The 21,384-nt window shown below is 37.1% G+C and overlaps 1 protein-coding gene across 1 annotated transcript in view; it reads left to right on the top strand.

Moving 5' to 3' along the window:
* Positions 1-18,242, top strand: part of LOC150084555 (guanine nucleotide exchange factor for Rab-3A-like) — a 160,312-nt gene extending 142,070 nt beyond the window's left edge. Inside the window, exon 11 of the mRNA XM_090376284.1 lies at positions 18,141-18,242. Within this exon, the coding sequence (XP_090232410.1) occupies positions 18,141-18,220 (80 nt within the window). The 3' untranslated portion in view covers positions 18,221-18,242. The remainder of the gene's footprint in view (positions 1-18,140) is intronic.
* The last annotated feature ends 3,142 nt before the right edge of the window (positions 18,243-21,384 follow it).

Genomic DNA, 21,384 nt, shown 5'->3' with positions numbered 1-21,384 from the left:
CAAATGCAACAGGTAGTAGTTAGACACTGAGTTGTAAAGAATGGATCTACCTTCAAAGGTTTGAGTTAAATGTGAAATAAACAAATGTCACCTGCATTGAAATGATTTCTACAAAGTAAACAAACTGCATGATTAAAAATTCTTTGAATTAGTTTCTATCATCCCTTTTCCAAAGTCAGAAATAAAGGGAAGGACAGTTGAGCTTATAAAAAAAGGAGGATATAAGAGAGAGATCATATAAATGGGAGTGCTATAGCAGTTAAAAAATGCATACCACTTCACAGAATTGACCATGTTACTAGAAACAAAAAAAAAAAAAAAAAACGAGTTAAAAGCAGGACAGCACTACAAGTAGAAGTATATAATGGAAGTTTACTCTATTTCCTGTGATCCGACAAAATCTTCTAGGGACACATTTTACCCAAACCCTTACAGGTAGACATGAGTACCTTTACATTGTTCATAAAGGACATAGATGAGGGGTGATCAAGTTGTTCAGGTAGAGCAGCTTGATCACTCCTTGGACAACAACAAAAGTATTTTAATTTTCAACACAGTCAACTATTTTCCGTATGCCATTCCAAGATTTTAATTACTAACAAAAAAAAATTCTTGTGGTTTGCAGCTATTCAACCATCCGTCCGCCACAGGGTCCATCACAGCAGAATCCTATGCAAATTTCCTCCTCTGAAGTTATTTCTTAAATTTGGAATAAATTTTGTTGTCGTTATGTGGTTTTTAGGAGCATTAGCAACTAAGGCCATATTGCTCTGGGGATATGCGGTGGTCATTCCCTAACCTTTCCGCATCCTCCATATATGGTGGCTCATGGGCTCGAACCCCGGTCTAATCAAGAAGCGTGTGCTACGCAGTGCTGCTCCTGCCCACCTGGCTAGGGAGGCATCAATTGGAATAAATGAAAGTTACTTCTACATAGAGAGAAGACCCTGACTTTAGTGTTGTATTAATAGTGTCAAATGATCCAAAAATGGCTTATACAGCATCAGCCAAAAAAAAATTTCCATTTTACCTATCCATCCCTTGAGGTATGGTCCTTGAGGTTGTCACAGACATTCTCTCAGATAGGCCAGACAAGCTGTACTTTCTACCTGGGAGTCTAAAATGCTGATGGAACTGATATTTGGGTGACACTCAAATCAAGTGGACCCAATTTTGGCGAAGTCTGGACGGTCTGTGACAGCCAAATCCTTTGCTTGCACCTTCATGATGGTGGGACTGTAAGTACTCCTGGGTATAACCTCCATGCACAAGCATACAGTGAGTGACCACCCAGGAGTGAACCAAAATAAGCAGGGATCGAGTTGTGGCGCCCCACCACATGGAGGAATGCCACCACTCTGTGTTACCAGGCAGTACTAGGTGGTAGATGACTCTCCTCAACCGGTGCAATACCACCACTTTGCATATTGGAGGCTTGAAGTGGTGAAACCCGTGTTTAGTCTCCAGAGCTAAGACCCGGTCAACCCTTCCCCATCTCTTCCATCATGCAGTATGATTGATGACCTTTGAGGTTATGATGAACATCGTGGCGAGATCCAATCTTCCTTACATTTTGCAGTTAGAGCTCTAATATGGTGTTCGCCGGCTGGCTGCTAGTTAGTACACTGGACCGAACCTATTGGTAACTCTGTAGGAGACTTCTGGATCAGCTAGTGTATAATCTTGCTACCTCTACTCTACCAAATAGTGACTGGAGGGAGTCCAAGTAGTGTGTATGCGGGAGGCATTGTTGAGGCCACATTAAGTCAAAGACCTCGGTATATTCTTACCATGTGTACACCATATCCAAAAATTTCATTACTTCATACAGAATGTCACACCCACTTTTTCTTAATATTGAATACATCATGAATTGTCAAACTAATAGAGTAAGCTTATCTGCGAAAATATCTAAACCTCCCAAGCACTTCCTAATTCATTTCACAAATATACGTGAAATTCACAATTCTAATCTCAACAATGTCCATTTCCACTTGCAGTCTGCCAAACCCCCATGTACTTTTTCTGAAAGAATCTCAGTTATCAGTTGATTCAACTACTGCTCATCTCAGTTGCCCAAATTATTTGCTGTATGATTCCTTTCACCTCAAAGGTGGTACTTGTGCATATGTCCATTCTGATATTCCCTGTCAGAGACTTGGTAATTTGGAAACTCCACTTTTCGATCTTCTCTGGCTTAAAATCGCTCTACCTCATTGTGTCAAATTCATCTGTTGTCTCTACCGTTCTCCCAATTCCACTAATCACTTGGAGCTCTATGACTTCCTCTCTTTGCAACTTGACTTTCTCCAGTTCAACTTTCCTAACAGGGAGGAAATTTTCCTTGGTGATTTTAATGTTTACAACTCCAGCTGGCATCTGTTTTCTAGTAACACTGATCCAGCTGGTCGAGATGCTGAGGCTTTTGCAATTACTAATGAACTTGCACAGATTGTTCATTTACCTACAAAAATACCAGACAATCCTAACCATACAGCCAACACGCTTGATCTTTTTCTCACAAACAACCCTTCTAAGTGCACTGTCGAAGTGAGAGGTCCTTTAGGCACCTCAGGTCACAACTTGGTGATTGTCTCTTCTCCAATGGAGCCTTTATCTCATGGCTATTCCCAACCTCGTGTTGTATGGCATTACAAGAATGCAAAATGGGATGACCTGCGAGATTTCTTTTCTTCTTTTCCTTGGTCGGATTACTGTTTCAAAACATCTGATGTCAACATTTGCTCAGATCGTGATCAGTGAAATTATTCTTGCAGGAATGGAATCCTTTATTCCACATTCTACTTTAAAATCTCGTCCTTTATCTAAACCTTGGTTTTCCAATAAATGTGCTAAAACTGTTCAAGAGAAGAATATTGCATATCGTAATTGGCTTGTTTCTAATTCTTCAGTTTCATTTTCTGCCTACACCAAAGCTTGCAACAATTGTAAAGCAGTTATTAATCAGTCCAAACTAGAGTTTGAACAGGCTAAGAGAAGAAAACTTGCTTCTTGCCCTAATGGTAGCCGAGCATTCTGGTCTCTTTCCAAAGCTTTTGGCCGCAACTTTTGCCCATCTCTGCTCGCACCTCTGTCCAAACCAGATGGTTCTTTTGGCACTTCAGCCAAGGATAAAGCTGACCTGCTGGAATCCCATTTTCCTTCCAACTCAAGTATTAATGATCTTGGTAAAGAACCTCCCAACACACTCCATTCAATGCCTCCTGTGGTCTTCCGTCAAAAGGATGTCAGAAGCAAATTGTCGAATCTTGATGCTAAGAAAGCTCCAGGTCCCGATGGTATTTCTCCACTTGTTCTCAAAACCTGCGCTCCTGAACTTACTCATATTCTTTGCTGCTTTTTTTCACTTTCTTATTCCAAAGGTGTTTTTCCTTCTGCTTGGAAATTTGCTCATATCCAGCCAATTCCTAAAAAGTGACAAATCCCTCCCATCCAATTATCGTCCCATTGCAGTTACTTCTACTCTTTCTAAAGTAATGGAGAAATCAATTAACCACCAACTCTTAAACTACCTAGAAACCTTCTGTCTGATTAACGATCGCCAGTATGGATTCCGTCAGTGTCGATCCACTGATGATATTCTGGCTTATGTTACCCATTTATGGACTAATTCAATGGAAAGGTTATGTGAAACACAAGATAAGGTTAATTAATGATTCAGTCAATCATTAAATAACCTAACTGCCCTATTCTGAATGGAATCAAGAAGCCTGAGAGAGGTTTTGCGGGCACCACCCCAGATTTCGGAACAATATTCCATGACAGGGTGGATTTGCGATTTATACAGAGTGAGCAGCTGTTTGGAAGAAAAGTAACGCCGAGAGTGAAAGAGAAAACCAAGTTTTTTAGATGCAGAGGAAGCAATATTTGTAATGTGCTTGTGCCAAGAGAGATTAGAAGTCAGGGTAATCCCCAAAAGAGATATCATTTTGCCTAGAAATCGGAGTGTCACTAAAGATAAGCATAGGAGCAGAAGAACCCTTTTTGCGAGATATAAAACAAGACTGAGTTTTAGAAGGGTTGAAATCAACTAAGTTGTCTTTGCCCCACTGGAGAATTACCTGGAGATCCGCATTTAAGGAATTGGTAGCAGATTTTCGAGAAGTTGAAGCTAATTGAGGAGGGCAAGGTTTCTCAAAATGGAAAGTGGAATGCAATGTGCTATCATCGGCAAAACTATGGATAGGATTTCCAGTCAATGGAAGAAGGTCATTAATATACAAGAGGAAAAGAGTGGGGGAAAGAACTGAACCTTGGGGGACACCAGCATTAGTGGAGAAGTTAGAAGACAGAGAGCCATCTACCATCACCCTCAGTGAGCGATCAGAGAGAAAACTGGATAATCAATTACTAAAAACAGTTGGCAAACCATAAGATAGAAGCTTGTTTAGAAGACCTTTATGCCAAACACGATTAAAAGCCTTTGAGATGTCAAGAGCAACTACTTGTGTTTCACCGAACCTTTCCTTTGAATTAGTCCATAAATGAGTAACATAAGCCAGAATATCACCAGTGGATCAACACTGGTGGAATCCATACTGGCGATCGTTGATCAGACGGAAGGTTTCTAGGTAGTTTAAGAGTTGGCGGTTAATTGATTTCTCCATTACTTTAGAAATTGACCCCAGGGGCTCACATGTGGTGAGTATGGGCTTGGCAAACCCAGGGTCCTGAGCTGGATATCATCATTCTTCACTTTCTTGGTGATTCCTTTCTACTTCTCTCTCTCAGGGTAACTCGGGAAATTTTTTTTTTTGGCTGGTGCAGCATAAGCCTCAGGCTTCCTTGTACCATATGGCTAATAATAATAATAATAATAATAATAAGAGTAGAAGTAATTACAATGGGATGATAATTGGATTTGTGGGATTTGTCACCCTTTTTAGGAACTGGCTGGATATGAGCAAATTTCCAAGCAGAAGGAAAAACACCTTTGGAATAAGAAAGTGAAAAAAGGTGGCAAAGAATAGGAGTAAGTTCAGGAGCACAGGTTTTGAGAACAAGTGGAAAAATACCATCAGGACCTGGAGCTTTCTTAGCATCAAGATTCATCAAAATCCTTCTGATATCCTTTTGACGAAAGACCACAGGAGGCACTGAATGGAGCGTGTTGGGAATGGTGGGAGGTGTTTTACCAAGATCATTAATACATGAGCTGGAAGAAAAATGGGATGCTAGCAGGTCAGCTTTATCCTTGGCTGAAGTGACAACAGAACCATCTGGTTTGGACAGAGGTGGGAGCAGAGATGGGCAAAAGTTGCGGCCAATAGCTTTGGCAAGAGACCAGAATGCTCGGCTACCATTAGGGCAAGAAGCAAGTTTTCTACTCTTAGCCTGTTCAAACTCTAGTTTCGACTGATTAATAACTGCTTTACAATTGTTGCGAGCTTTGGTGTAGGCAGAAAATGAAACTGAAGAATTAGAAACAAGCCAATTATGATATGCAACATTCTTCTCTTGAACAGCCTTAGCACATTTATTGGAAAACAAAGGTTTAGATAAAGGACGAGATTTTAAATTGGAGTGTGGGATAAAGGATTCCATTCCTGCAAGAATAATTTCACTGACACGATCTGAGCAAACGTTGACATCGGAAGTTTTGAAACAGTAATCCGACCAAAGAAAAGAAGTCTCGCAGGTCATCCCATTTTGCATTCTTGTAATGCCAGACAACACAAGGTTGAGAATAGCCATGAGATAAAGGTTCCATTGGAGAAGAGACAATCACCAAGTTGTGATCTGAAGTGCCTGAATGACCTCTCACTTCAACCGTGTACTTAGAAGGGTTGTTTGTGAGAAAAAGATCAAGCGCATTGGCTGTATGATTAGGATTGTCCGATATTCTTGTAAGTAAATGAACAATCTGTGCTACGTCATTAGTAATTGCAAAAGCCTCAGCATCTCACCCAGCTGGGTCGGTGTGACTAGAAAATGGAAGCCAGCTGGAGTTGTGAACATTAAAATCACCAAGGAAAATTACCTCACTGTTAGGAAAGTTGGACTGGAGAAAGTCAAGTTGCAAAGAGAGGAAATCAAAGAGCTCCAAGTGATTAGTGGAGTTGGGAGAACGGTAGAGACAACAGATGAATTTGACACAATGAATTTGGCCTACATATTTCATGTTAAAGGTAAGGCATGTAATGAGTAAACCACCTTGCTGCATTTGCAGAAAATAGGTTCATCTGAATTGTTGGTATCATGCTGAGGATGCATGTAAGACAAAGTTTGTTGGAGCATTTACTAAATTTTAAGTAGGAATGGGGATAATCAGATTATGAGGTTGTAAACTGAACATCATTCAGGCTGGAAGCATTAGATGCTGGTTTGCTCTGTGTGGTGTGTGTGTTAAATGTGAATTTCCTAAATATGAGGAATGTGTCAAGGAGCTATACAGAGCATAAGCCCCCATGGTCAAATTTGTACTACTCTGCCCGTGTAGTATGTTACTTGTAAGTTGCCAATCCATAAAAAGTATGTAGACATAGAGACATAAAAATATATAAAATAATAAATTCAATATATTTTTTTATGTTTTTTTTTAAAAATATTATTTGGCATATTTTTATGATAATATTATAACGTTACTGACTTAAACACATGAAGCATAATCCCAGACCTATGTCCAGGGTCCTACTACAGGTACGGGTTTGCTACCCCCGGGCTACCCAAACACCACTGTTATTCCCCTTGCAATTACTTTTTGCTGTTCTTACACTCTTTATTTCTTATTTCTCGTGCAGGATTAGGTTAACCAAAAGCAATACTCGAGATGCTATTCTTCTGCTATCTCTCACTTTTTTTCACCTCCAACAAAGTTTAGAGCCTTTTTTTTCTCTACTTTGTCAGTTTGATATTTCTCCTCTATACCTTTTTATGCTTCATTTGTTTAATTGCCGACTTCCCAACTACATGGGTAACTTGAACCTGTTTACACCTTCTCCCCTTCCCATCCATTGGGTTACTTTAGCATGTTATAAATATGCTGAGAAATAATTTGCTAACTCCTTTGGTTCACCTATACAGCTTGGCTGATGTTCGCTTCCTTCAGTCCATTTCACCAGCTCCTGCTTGGCACCGCCGTAAGTTGTCTGCCTTTGTCAATATCATCTCATCTGCTTTTTTACATTACTTTTGTTTTTAAATTCCTCTTTAGTGGCTTGCTATTTAATTTTACTTCTTTTTATTTAATCTTATCTTAATTTTTTATTTTATTTTTATTCTTTTTACTTTAGATTTGATCTGGTTTTCATTCCTTTCCTTGTTGGTCTCTGTCAGGTCAGCTATGAAATATATGTCAGCCTACTATTTTGCCTCTTGCTATATCATATCAGATACAGAGGCCTTGCTTCTTGTTATATCTCCATTGGTTTTAGCTGCTGATCCTTGATGACGAAGTTAAAATCATTGGATCTATAGCATTAAATACTATATGTATTTTTATTTTAATTTACTTTTTATTTTACAGGTACCTTTTTATTTTTTCCATTGTTAATACCTCTGATGTGGTCAGCATTCTTCCATTTCTGCTCTAATCTATTTATATATATATATATTGTGTATATATATATTTCTTCAATATGTCACTTGACGTGTTTGTTGGATAATGCTTACACAGCTACTTATGTTCGTGGTCATCTTTTTCTTTTCCTTTCTTTCATTTCCCTCTTTCCTTCTTTCTCCCATCTTATTAATTTACAGTTTTATTTCTAATGGGTGTAGTGAGTGCTAGTTGCTTTGCACTGCTCATACTGCCCTTTATAATCTTTTTATTTTCTGTTATCAGTTTCATTCTTTTTTTTTTGGCAGTAGTTTGGTCTAGTGCTTAAGCTTTTCTTTTCTTACTATCACTGCATTAGGGCTTTTGTGGTGTGATTTGATTTGGTTGCTTTGGCAGGCTGGCATTTTATTTAAGGTCTGTCTCTGTCTCTTGCGATAATTTGCATTACGTTTGAAATGCAGTACTGTTCACAGCTGTTGTATCCAACGGTCATTTGTTCTTGTTCCTTGTTTTGTTTCTCTTATATCTATTTTCTTTTGTGATTGGTTTATTGTGTCATTTTAGTGATATTTTACACCTTTTTGGCTTGGGTGCAGTCATTGTGCCAGTCTAATTTATTATTTATTGGTTTATAATTTTGGCTATATTTGCCCTATATTTATTATTTTTATAAATTTTTTTCAGCGCATATTCCTACTACATATCTTTCATTTCCACTTCTCGCTTCATTATTTATTTATTTATTTGTTTCCTTGCTCATTCCCCCTTTATATATATATATATATATATATATATATATATATATATATATATATATATATATAATGTTACATGATGTGTTGTTGGAAACCCCTTACATTCATGGTCATCTTTTTCTTTTTCTCTTTCCTTCTTTCTCCTAACTTATTATTTTTTAAAAAAATTTAAATTTTTAGGTTGTTTTTTAGGTTATGACCTTACATTGGCAGCTAATACTTTAGAAATAGCTGAAAGAACATAAATAAGTAATAGCAATGCACAATGCACATATGAAACAACTATTAATTGCAGAAAAATTTACTTTTATGTTTTATGCCTTATAGGCAAATATACAGTGAAATAAATACTTTTCTCCACAATAACAGCATGTTACTTATGGTTCATATAATAACAAAAATTCTCTGAAGGAGTGGTTTTTTTTCATTACTTTGCTCAGTCTATATAACCAAAAAACACAACAAAATGCACATTAATATTTCATTGGCCTGCCCTTTGCTTTTATGACTGCTGCACATCATCATGGAAATGACTGGATAAGGTTCTGAATGTTTCCCAGGTTAGTGCCTGGGAAATGTCATGTTACCAAACAGATTAATGCTGCTCTCTGTTTTCTTTTGCATTAGTGAAACACCCATTTTATTCCAACAATTTTCATTTGGATTGAGGTCTGGAGTATTCCCAGGCCATGTTATTGTGTGAAGTGATTTATTTTTCAACCATTTTTGCACCTGTGGACAGTAAAGACAGCAAAAAAAAATTACATTTATTTAAGCAAGAATGCTTACATTTTAAATCTTTCAAAAATTTAAATATTTTTCTAATTTTATGAAGTAGTACTTACAGTTTTAGCTCTATGACACAGAGCAGAGTTGTCCTGAAAAATGCAATTGGTAACATCTCCATAGTGATCTCTAATTGTAGGAACTAATTTTGTCTCAAAAATGTCCTTTTACTCCTCAGAATTCAGTGTACCCTTCACAATTTAAAGATAACCAACTGTGAAATACAGCCCCATATCATTTGAGATACAGAATGTTTCGCTGTAGAGACAATACAGTCAATATGAAATTCTTCTTCCTTTAACAGTCTGCTGTCCATCCGATCCATGCAAGTTGAATTTTGATTCATCAGAGAACATAACACATTTCCATTGATCCTCAGACTAACTAGTGTGCTCTTTTGCCCACTTTAAGTGCTGGGCTTTCATTTTTTGTGTCAAAAGTTGCTTTTCTCTTGAGCAATGTGCTACTAATCCCAATGAGAAAAGGCGTCTGCATAGCATAGCAGTACAGAACTCCCCGACTTACGTAATACTCTACTTACGAAAATTCGACTTTACATGTTTTTGCTGGCCAGCGCAAACTTAAAAAATCATGGAAACATATTTTACATCCCGTAAGAATAAATGGAGGTATCGTGAAAATATCGTAATGTGAACCCAATAACACATGGTTTTTCTTTCTTTCTTTTTTTTTTTTTTTTTTTGTAATTCATTCCAAGTCCTTGGAAGTTGAAAATTTCGCTATATTACTAAGTTAATTATTTCTCTAAAAGGTCATATTTATAATGGAAATTGCACTACCATTTCATCGTTATCATATGTTTCAGTTATAAGAATCAATGCCTTTTGTGATATTTTTCTAAAGCATGTTTCTGGAGGCCACAACCAAAAAATAATAAAAACAATTTGCACTTTCCGGTTTATTTAGCTTTTCTGTTAGTGCATCTAATTATAAACGGGTAGTAAACTTGATAAACTGCAATTGTGTGGGTTTTTATGCTATTATGGTGAATGTGTTCCCCTTCACTGAAATCTTCAATCATATAAAGAGCAAGTTTTCAGAAACTTCTCTACATTCCTATTTACATATTACAATGATGAAGGGAAAGCGACCAACGAAAAGTGCAAGTGGTGGTAGTGCCAGGAAACAAAACAAAATTGATTTAGAAATGAAGATGAAAATAATTAAGGAGTACGAATCAGGAAAAAGTTTCTCATCTATTGCAAAGGAATTAGGTCTTGCTGCTTCAACAGTGAATACTATTTTATAGGACAGTGTGTGTATAAAAGAACATGTCAAAGGATCAATGCACTCAAGATCAATAGTGATCACAAAATAGCATTCATGGACTATATTGAAGATGGAACAACTGTTAATAATATGGATGGAAAATCAGATTCAGAAGCGAGTGCCCCTGATTCTAATGACCGTTCAAGCAAAAGTAACAAGTATTTATAAAGATATTAAGGATAAGTACGGCAATCCCCAACCAAAGTTCGTGGCAAGCAACGGATGGTTTAACAGGTTCAAGCATCGCGCTGGTTTCCACAACATTCAAGTATTGCTGTGAAGTTGCCAGTGCCGATTCTGCAGCTGTAGAGAAATTTTATGATGTGTTGAGAAAAATTATTGATGAAGGCGTCTGTTAAACGCAGCAAATTTTTAATGTTGACGAGATTGCTCTGTATTGGAAAAAAATGCTGGATCGAACGTACATTGCCAAAAAGGAAAATACAATGCCAGGTTTCAAGGCATCAAAAGATAGGGCCACGCTTTTGTTGGGGCTAATGCAGCGGGAGATTGCAGATTAAAACCACTGCTTGTGTACCATTCTGGAAATCCTCGTGCATTTAAAGGCATCAATAAAGCCACTCTACCCATGCATTTCCGATCAAACCAGAGAGCATGGATAACAATATCTCACTTTGAGGATTGGTTTAAATGCTGCTTCATTCCCGAGGTTGAAAAATATTGTAAAGACAACCACGTTCCTTTAAAGATTTTGCTTCTACTAGATAATGCTCCTGGACATCCTACACATCTAGATGATTTCAATTTGAATGTCAGAGTCATATTTCTACCGTCAAACACGTATGGATCAGGGTGTTATTTCGAATTTAAAAGCATACTATTTATGCACAACATTTACTCAGGCATTGTCTGCAGTAGACGATGAGAAAAATTTTACATTAAGAGACTTTTGGAGAAATCTTACAATATTTACCACGCCATCTTAAACATTAATAAGACCTGGGCGGAAATTACTAAAAGTTGTTTAAATGGCGCGTAGAAGAATATATGCCCATGGCACACGTAAAAGGCTTCGAAGGATTTGAAAAAGATGAATCATACGAAGAGGTTACAGATAAGATTGTAAAGGTTGCAAAGCCACTTCAGTTGGAGGTTGATGCCAAAGATGCAGAGGAGTTAATAGAGGAAGAAGAGAAGGAATTATCTAATGAAGAACTTATTGACTTGCAGGCAGCAATAGTGAAAGAAGAAAATGCTGATGAAGCTCAAGGTGAACCAATTGAGGAGCCGAGATGCTTCATCACCAGAGAGATGGCAATGGCATTTCGTGAAATTGCATCGGCAATGGTGAGGATTCAGAAGATGGATCCTGACAGTGAACGATTCTTAAAAGTTAACAAAGGGGTGAATGATATGCTTGCTTGCTACAAAGAAATCTACAATGAAAAGAAAAAATTCCATTAATATGTTCTTTTGTAAAAGTTGAGCGGCCAACCCCTTCTAAATCTCCACAGCCCTCAACCTCTGCAGCAGCGTACTTATCAGCTGAAGACATTGATTCTGGCAACGATGCTTGAGAGGTAAAACTTACTGACATGCATGTCTCCTCTCTTTTTTTTTTAATTTTGAATTTTTTTCAAATTGCATGCTTTTGTAATTTTTCCTGCACATGAGATAAAAAATTGAATAAATACAATAAATAATTCCATTTACATGAACATCAAACATTTCTTTTTTGATTCAATCAATTCAGCTAGCATAGTTGCGAGTGCTGCACAAGCATGGGAGAAATTCTGACTTATGTAGCATTCTGCAGAACACAACCCTTACATAAGTCGAGGAGTTCCTGTACTTGCCTTTACCCCTGTATGCTCTCAAAACCCATGCTGTTTTGAGAACTGTCAATGAGGATCTTCTATTTCGGCACACGGATGGACCAGAAATCTGTCTGCTGCAAAAGATATTCGTGGACATCCACCTCCTTTCTTTCTGTTTAGACTGCTAGTTTCTGATAATTTTTGTAATAAATGTGCCACTGTTGATTGATTACAGTGGATCCTTTTAGCTATTTCATGTGTAGAATGTCTCTCTGCTTTCAACGCAGCAGCAACACTTTTCTTACATGGTGTTAATTGTGCAAACTTAGTCATTGCAATAGTATAGAATACTGAGCTCGTGGCATACGCACTGTATTTATACTGCAGCTAAGATGATGCAATCATGTTCAGCACATGACATCATCTAAGAGAGCTTTATAGAGATGAATGATGCAAAAGGGTAATGCTATTACAAAACATATATGATATATTGCCGAAGGGTAATGCTATTACAAAACATATATGATATATTGCCGAATTTTGCAGAAATTCGGTGAATTCTGCAAGTGAGGCAATTTTTTTTTGACTGACACTGTGTGTGTGTGTGTATATATATAAAGTTTAGATTTTTAAGTTTAAAATTAACACAATATAATATGGAAATAGTGGGGATATAAGTATTTAATTATAGGTATATAGCAAATGTACCTAAGTGTACGAGGCAGCAACAAAGGATGCAAAAGTATATAAGCAAAGTTATAATAATTAAGCAAAAGAAAGAACTGACAGATGGAAATGTAAAGGGCACAAGGTACCAAACTAGTAGGAAAAAGATAGAAAGAGAAGTATTAGGGGTGGATGACAGGGAAAGGTGAAAAACCTAAGTGAAGCATTAAATTATAAGAAATGAAAGGCTGAATTAGAAAGCCAATTAAATGGAATGAAGTTACAAAGGAAAAGTAAAAATAAATGATTAATAAATGATTACAATAAAATAGCATGCATCAGATGGAGGGTGAAATTTTTATGAAAGAGAAATGTAATGAGAAGAAAGTAATGAGAAGCGATATTAATATATGTAATACATATATACAAGGGGTGTTCAATAAATTATCTATCTATCTATGAAGGAAATGAGAGATAGAGGCAAAAATCTGTTTCTATTTTTAAATGTAACTCCCCTGAACTTTAGTATGCTTGTTCCATTTTGTTGGCAATGAGGAAATACCAGACAAATAAAATTCTTTGTCCTGTCAATCAAAGAATGCAGGAACAGCACACTTCAGTTCATTATCATCAGCAAAGCGACATCCATATATGTTTTTCTTGAGGTGTTGAAACAGGAAATAGTCACTGGGGGCCAGATCCACGCTGTAAGGTGGATGGGTAAGTTCTGTAAAGTCAGTCTCTCAAAGTAGCAGCAACAGCATGTGACCTGTGCACTCGTGCATTGTCGTGAAGAAGCAGCAGCACACCTCTTGAAAGTTTTCCACGGCTTTTTTCCTCTGTGACATCCCTTAGGTTGTACAATAGAGATGCATATGACTCCCCAGTGTCTGCCTGCTTGTGTTCCAAGTAGTGAATGTGCAAAATTCCCTCAGCATCCCAAAAAATGGTGGCCATAATCTTGCCAGCTGAAGGTTATGTCCAAAATTTTTTGGGACGGGGAGAACTCTTGTGCTTCCATTGCATTGATTCTTTGTCTCAGGATCCCAGTGATGAACCCATGTTTCATCACCTGTAACAATTCTGTAGATGAAAGTTTTAGGATCACTTCCATAAAGCTCTAACTGTTCCTCACAACACAGTACTCTGAATTTCTTCTGCACAGGGGTCAAAAATCTGGGGACCCACTTTGCACTGACTTTAGTCATCCCCAAATGATCATTGAGGATGGTTATGACTGTTACCTTAGATATATCTCATTTCCTAGAGGTTTAGGACACCTTTAAACATGTCATTCAGCACAAGCATTTCCACAGCTTGGCACATTTCTGGAGTGGTCGCTGTCACAGCCCTTCCTGGATGTGGATCATCTTTGATGGACTCTCTACCCCACTTGAATTGTTTTGGCCAGAATTTCACCTGGTACTGTGAAGATGCACTGTTGCCATACACAGCCATCCTTTCATGAATGGCCTTTGGCCCATTTCCTTCTCTGGCAAGAAACTTGATGACTGAACGATGCTCCAATTTCAGCAAATCCATAATTTGATGCATAGTGGAATCATTGAAATACAACTATGGGAAATACCTTAGGTAGATAATTTATTGAACGCTTCTCGGGTAAACACACACACACACACACACACACACACACACACACACACACACACACACACACACACACACACACACACACACACACACACACACACACACACACACACACACGTGTATGCCAACATGGTAAAATTTCCCAAACAGAACAGTATATATATATATATATACTGTTCTGTTTGGGAAATTTTACCATGTTGGCATTTGTTTATATACTATGCTAGTTCACTTGGATTATTGTGTTTCGTACTCTTCTTGCCTTTACCATCTCAAGAAAAAGCAGAAATTTATTTATGCCTGTATATATATATATGTGTTCAAATGCTAATTTATACATTTAGCAAACTGAGAATCTTACAATGCACAGAGAAGAACCTTATTTCACAGAGAAAACCCTCCTTATTTCTTATTCCTGAGATAAAATGACTGAAACCTTGATTAAAGAGGGTTTTCCATAGTTCCTATTTAAGTCAATAGATTGACAGTAGCCACTGGCAGAGGTGAAAGAGATTCGTGCACTGCTTCTATTAGAATGAGCAGAAGCCTGAAAAACAAGATGCATGATATTTCAGAGACTGCTGGGAGCCATTGCGGTACAAGTAAACACATGGGTTGTGTTAGGGTAGCTAAGAATAGAAACAGGTGCAGGTATACTTGCGTGTACACCAATGCTAGGAGTTTAGTAAATAAATTTGATGAATTGAGGTATTGCTCAAAACATCAAAGGCAGATATTGTTGGGATATCAGAGACGTGGTGTCACACAGATATAAGGGACGCAGAACTGGAATTTGGGGAGTACAACGTCTACAGAAAGGATAGACAGGATAGGAAGGGGAGAGGGGTTATGCTATTAGGTAAGAAACACATAAAAACCAAGGAAGTGAAGCCAGTCGACATCGCTGGACAGTGCAGTGTTGAGTCAGTTTGGTGTGACATAAGCATTGGGAGATCAAAATTGAGAGTAGGAGTGTGCTATAGGCCTAATGACTCTGATGAGTATAATAAGAAACTGTACAGGGAAATAGAGTGGGCCAGTAAATCAGAGAGTCTTATAATGGGAGATTTTAATTTCCCAGATATTGACTGGAATTTGGGGGCTGGTCACTCACACACTAGCAGGGCTTTTGTGGATTTATTGGATGATTGTTTTCTACATCAGCATGTTTGGGAGGCAACTAGAGGGAGTAATACTCTTGATTTGATTATCAGCAGTGATTCTTCATGCATTCAGAATCTGCAGATAAATGAACCACTAGGTGGCAGTGATCACAGTGTGCTGAAGTGGGATTTACTCAGAGGTAACTACCATTAGGGGTAAAGGGAAGGGTTATTGCTTCCGTAAAGGTGACTACGATGGACTGAGACAGTATTTAAATTCTATACAGTGGGACCAACTGATGATGTTACCAACAGCAAATTCAAAATGGGAAGCATTCAAAGAACTTATCTTGGAAGCTACTAGGCTTTTCATACCAACTAAGAAATATTGTTCGAGGTTTAGGCCAAAATGGATGTCAGATGAACTAATGAGGCATATGGCAGAGAAGAAAAATGCATGGGATACTTACAAATTAACACATGACACAGAAGCCTATGATAGATACAAGTTGATATGCAACCAAGTTACAAAGGAGGTTAGGCAGGCGAAGGCAGATTACGAGAAATCCTTGGCAAGGGATGCAAAGAAAAACAGCAAAGAGTTCTTTACTTATGTAAACTCTAGAAGGAAGGGGATGAATCAGATTGGTCCACTTGATATTGATGGGTCAACTGTTGATGATCCTGCTCAGGTAGCTAACAAACTAAATGAATATTTTGCATCGACATTCACACATGAGGAGTTATTCAGCGAGGGGAATGCCAGAGGTGTATTCAACTCTAGCAGTAAGCTACAGAATCTGGAAATAACTGGGAGTAAAGTGGAGGAGAAACTGTTGAAGATAAACACAAGAAAGGCACCCGGGGTGGATGGGATCTATCCAGTTATATTAAAGGAGGCAGCAAAGGAAGTAAGCAAACCCTTAGCCATAATTATGAGAGCTTCCTTGGACTCAGGGGAGGTACCCATAGACTGGAAATGTGCAAATGTGACCCCAATTCACAAAGGAGGATCAAAGGCTGACACAAGTAATTATAGACCTGTGAGCTTAACTTCTGTTCCTGGAAAATTAATGGAGGCACTGGTTAAAGAAGCACTGCAGGATCATTTAGACAAAACTTCAGTTATAGCTCAGACACAGCATGGTTTTGTTAAGGGGAAGTCTTGCCTGACCAATTTGATTGGATACTATGATGCAGTCACAAAAGAACTGGATGCAGGGAATAGCTTTGATATTATATACTTGGATCTTAGAAAGGCTTTTGATACTGTTGCACATGGAAGACTGCTACACAAAATGGAGCAGTGTGACATTGGAGGCAAATTGCTGCTATGGATAAAGGGGTGGTTGAGGGGGAGAAGACAGAGAGTGGTAATCAATGGACACTGCTCATCGTGGACTAATGTTATTAGTGGAGTCCCTCAGGGCTCAGTGTTGGGTCCATTATTGTTTTCTGTATTTATAAATGATATTGATGATGGTATATCAAGCTTAATGTCCAAGTTTGCAGACGATACAAAGGTTGGCAGGGTTGTCAAGGACACTACTGACACTATGCTGCTGCAACAGGATCTGGAAAGGTTGAGCAGATGGGCTGAGAGGTGGCAAATGAAGTTTAACATTGACAAATGTAAAGTACTACATATGGGAAACAGTAACCCCAGAGCAACGTATCAACTCTGTGGTACTACACTGACAGTGGTAGAGAATGAAAGGGACTTGGGGGTGGTTGTGCAGGCAGATATGAAGTTCTCTGAGCAGTGCAGACGGGCTGCAAGAGTAGCTCATGGAGTATTGTCAATGATATACAGGAATTTTTCCAGCAGGGATAAGGAGGTGATTATTCCCTTGTATAAGGCAATGGTCAGGCCACACCTAGAGTACTGTATACAGGTCTGGAGGCCTCATTTCAAGAAGGATGTAGAGATGCTGGAACGAGTACAGAGAAGGGCAACAAGATTAGTGAATGGAACAAAGGGGTGCTCTTACGAAGAAAGGCTTAAGTTTTGCAAATTACAGTGTCTGGAGACTAGGCACCAGCGAGGTGATCTGAGAGGTGTATAAAGCCTTGAATGGTTTGAGCATGCTCAATGCTGATGGGATTCTTCCTCTAGCTCAGAATAATCACCTGAGAGGGCATAAATTCAAATTGAGGAAAGACAGATGTAGGATAGATGTGCGGAAATTTGCCTTTAGCCAGCGGGTGGTTGGTTGGTGGAACAGACTTCCATCCCTTGTAGTGGAGGTTGATAGCCTAAATAAGTTTAAGGCTCAGCTGGACAGGTATTTTGAATGAACAGAGGGGTGAAGTGGAAGTGGGTTTTTTTTTTTTTTTTTTGGCTGATGCTGCATAAGCTTGCTTTCTTGCATCAAATGCCTATGCTAATGCTAAGTCCTTTAATTCTGATAGAATTTCCATGAAGACTTCTCTAAAGCAGTGCAAGCTCATTATATTGTCATGGAGTGTGTGTGTGTGTGTGTGTGTGTGTGTGTGTGTGTGTGTGTGTGTGTGTGTGTGTGTGTGTGTGTGTGTGTGTGTGTGTGTGTGTGTGTGTGTGTGCATATTTGCAAGCATGTTCTTGCTTGCACACACACTTATTGGTGATGTTTTTTTTTTTTTTTTTCTATAGTCCATAAGGTATATTGGCAGATCCTCCAGAAGAGAAAGATGATGATATTGTCAAGATTAGGCCTTACAGAAACAAATTAATGTGCCATATTTCTGCTTCTTGGCAAGGTTATATCTTACAGAAACCAAGTAATGTGCCATATTTCTGCTTCTTGGCATGATTAGGCCTTGTAGAGACAAATTAATTTGCCATATTTGTATTAATTTGTAGTAGTTTTTTGTGTATATCTGCTGCTTTGTTATATTTTTGATAATTTTGTAATTGATATTTATTACACACTTTTTTCATTTACAAAACTATCAAAAATATAACAAAAAAAAAAAAAAAAAAGCAGAACTAACACTCTACAATAACTTATGAAAAAGTTATTGTAGAATGTTAGTTTCTCTGCTGCTTCTAATAAGTAAACAGAAGAAAGATAAAATATCATTTTGTGAAACATTTAAAAACTGATGAATTACTTAGTTATTTATTTATAAAATTCATTTATTTTTAAAAAAAGTTTAATTGGAATATTTTTCTGAGTAAGATATGATTTATGTGATGTCAATCTTATAGTACAATGAATACTTGAAAATAGTGATGAAATTTGGATGGGAGTAAGTTATATCATCTTAAGTTGTTAATTAAGACTGTATCAAATTCCCAACACCATCCATTTTATAAGACTTAAGTTAATCACAATTGTTATCTATAAGTCAGATATGAAATAATTTTTTTCTTTATTACCTAGATGGATTTAAAGCAGGAATTCAGTTTGTTTTTTTAATGTTCAGTAATCATCAAACCTGACTTTACTCTGAAAGTTTTCAATTGTGTTAATGCCAACAACAGTAGCAACAAAAAAATTTACATATTAACAGAGCAATTAGCAGAGAATGCATCAATTTGGTTAATTGATAATAGAATAGTTGAAAGTAAATTTCAAGGAAAGTGCCATAGCATTTTGTAACATAAGATGTAACATAAGATAAGATGCTGTCACCAGAGACTAACTTACAGCATCAGTTAAATTTAATTAATCCCAACAATACACTAATATGAAAGTTGTCACAAAGACAGACGACACACCTGTATGTTCCAATTTACATTCAAATCAAAGGGGCATACTGTGGTAGCTATGGTAGCTAAAATAGGGGAAATAAGTAAGAGAAGAATACTTCCTTACCCTTGAATAAATTAATAGCTTTGAAAAATAGCAAAAATAAGAATTAGAAAGCAGAAATGAGGTGATCAGACAAAAAAATGTATATGTGGTAAAGTTCCATTATAAGCTTAGCCTAAAAGGCTAAGCTTATAATGGAAGTTTCCTAAAAGGCTAATCTTCTTTAATCTCCTTTTCCTAAAAGACTAAGCTTTAATCTTCTAAAGAAGCTTAGCCTTTTAGGCGGCTAAGCTTCTTTAGAAAATTAGCCTAAAAGAGCACTTTAAGCGGGAAAGCATAAGTAAAACCACTATTTATAGGCTGTTTTTCACATTTTGTCAGTATTTTAGTGGATAACATTGATTTTTTTTGTAGTCTTTATGAAGGTAGTTTTTATGTGATTTGAAAACCTGCACACTTAATGCATCTTTAAGGTTTTTTTTTTTGCATGCTATAAAAAAATCTTATAAATTATACTAAGCATTTTGAGTATTACAAACATGATAAATATATTAATAAATCTATTAATATAATAATAATAATGCTATAATTAATTAAATCTATTGATACTGTGTTGATCGTACACACACACACACACACAAATAAAAAAGACACCGATTTCTATGCCAGCAAGGAAAGCAATGAGGAAATTCAGTTTTAAAAAAGCTCAGGAGACTTTGCAAGTGCAACAATAAATGGCTAGACATTGAGTTGTAAAGAGTAGTCCTACTACCATCAAAGCTTCAGATTAAATATAAAATGATCAAACATCATGAGCACTGGAAATGATTTCTACAATGTAAACAAACTATACCATAAAATATTTTAAAGTGCATGGCACTGCAGGACTGCCCACAGGAACAGAAAAACAGAGTATTAAAGTGGCAGAGCAACTTTAATACTCTGTTTTTAATACTCTCTCTATAGGCAGTTGCTATTTAGATAAAACAGGCTTGTAACTCTCATCCCTTTAGCTGGGCCCTGGAAAGAAAGAGCCAAACATAAGAAAAAAAAGTAAGGAGGTAAAAGTAGCAAAGATTGAGGGAGGGTATCTTGAAAATAAAATTATTAATAATTTACTTAAAAAATTTTCAGAAAAATCATATTTCAGAAGTTATCTTTTTTAAATTTGTAATAAATTTAGTAATATAAAAAATTTCAGATCAGTGTAATATGCAAAGTTTAAAATTTGAGTGATTATGTATATTTAATACTTTCAATTGCTTGGGGGAGCCATGGGTTAGGTACCCACTGGGAAATTTCCCAGTGACCCAGCCTACCTTAGTTCAACTTTTAATTGTTAGTTTTCAACTTACTGAAATATTACTTAGTAGTAATATTAGTGTTGGCAAATTATGCAAAGAAGCAAGCTTATACAGCTTCAACCAAAAAAAAAAAAAAAAATCACCTGTGCAACCCCCCTCACAATTTTGCCCCATCCTCCCTTAAATTTATTCAGACTATCCACTTCCATATGGAACTTTGTTTTAATAATTAATTACTCTCTGACTGAGCAAATTATGACACATCTGTCCTGCAACCATCCTTTTTCAATTTATATTTATTACCCCTTATGTTGTCTGAGAAAGAGTAAGGGTGTCGTCAACATTTAGTTTACTCAGTATATTTAAAGCTTGAAACATTTCAATAAAGTCTCCTTGCAAATGGTTAGTTTCCAGACATTGAAAGTTGCAGAACTGAGATCTTTCTTGGAAAGATCTCAGTTCTTCAACTTTTAAAGATCTCTTTAAACCCCTGATCACTGTCTTATACAGTGGAATAATCACATCCTTGTCCCTGGTGGCAAAATTCTTGTACATCATTGACAGAACCCCATGAGCTGTCCTAGCAACTTATGCACACTTCTCAGAGAACTTCATGTCAAATTATTAGCATTAGCATTAATAATTAATGCTGATGCTAATGCAAGAAAGCAAGCTTATGCAGCATCAGCCAAAAAAAAAAAAAAAAAAAAAAACCCTCCCATTTCATCCCCCCATTCATTCCAAATGCCTGTCCTGCTCAGCCTTAAAATTATTTAGGCTATTAGCTTCCACGACAAAAGATGGAAGACTGTTCCACCAGTCAACTACCTGCTGG

Source organism: Mastigoproctus giganteus, chromosome 6, assembly GCF_048544385.1.
Source record: "Mastigoproctus giganteus isolate SK-2022 chromosome 6, ASM4854438v1, whole genome shotgun sequence".
NCBI lineage: Eukaryota > Metazoa > Arthropoda > Arachnida > Uropygi > Thelyphonidae > Mastigoproctus > Mastigoproctus giganteus.
Note: the sequence above shows the minus strand (reverse complement) of the source record. Positions and strands in the feature narration are given on the sequence as shown.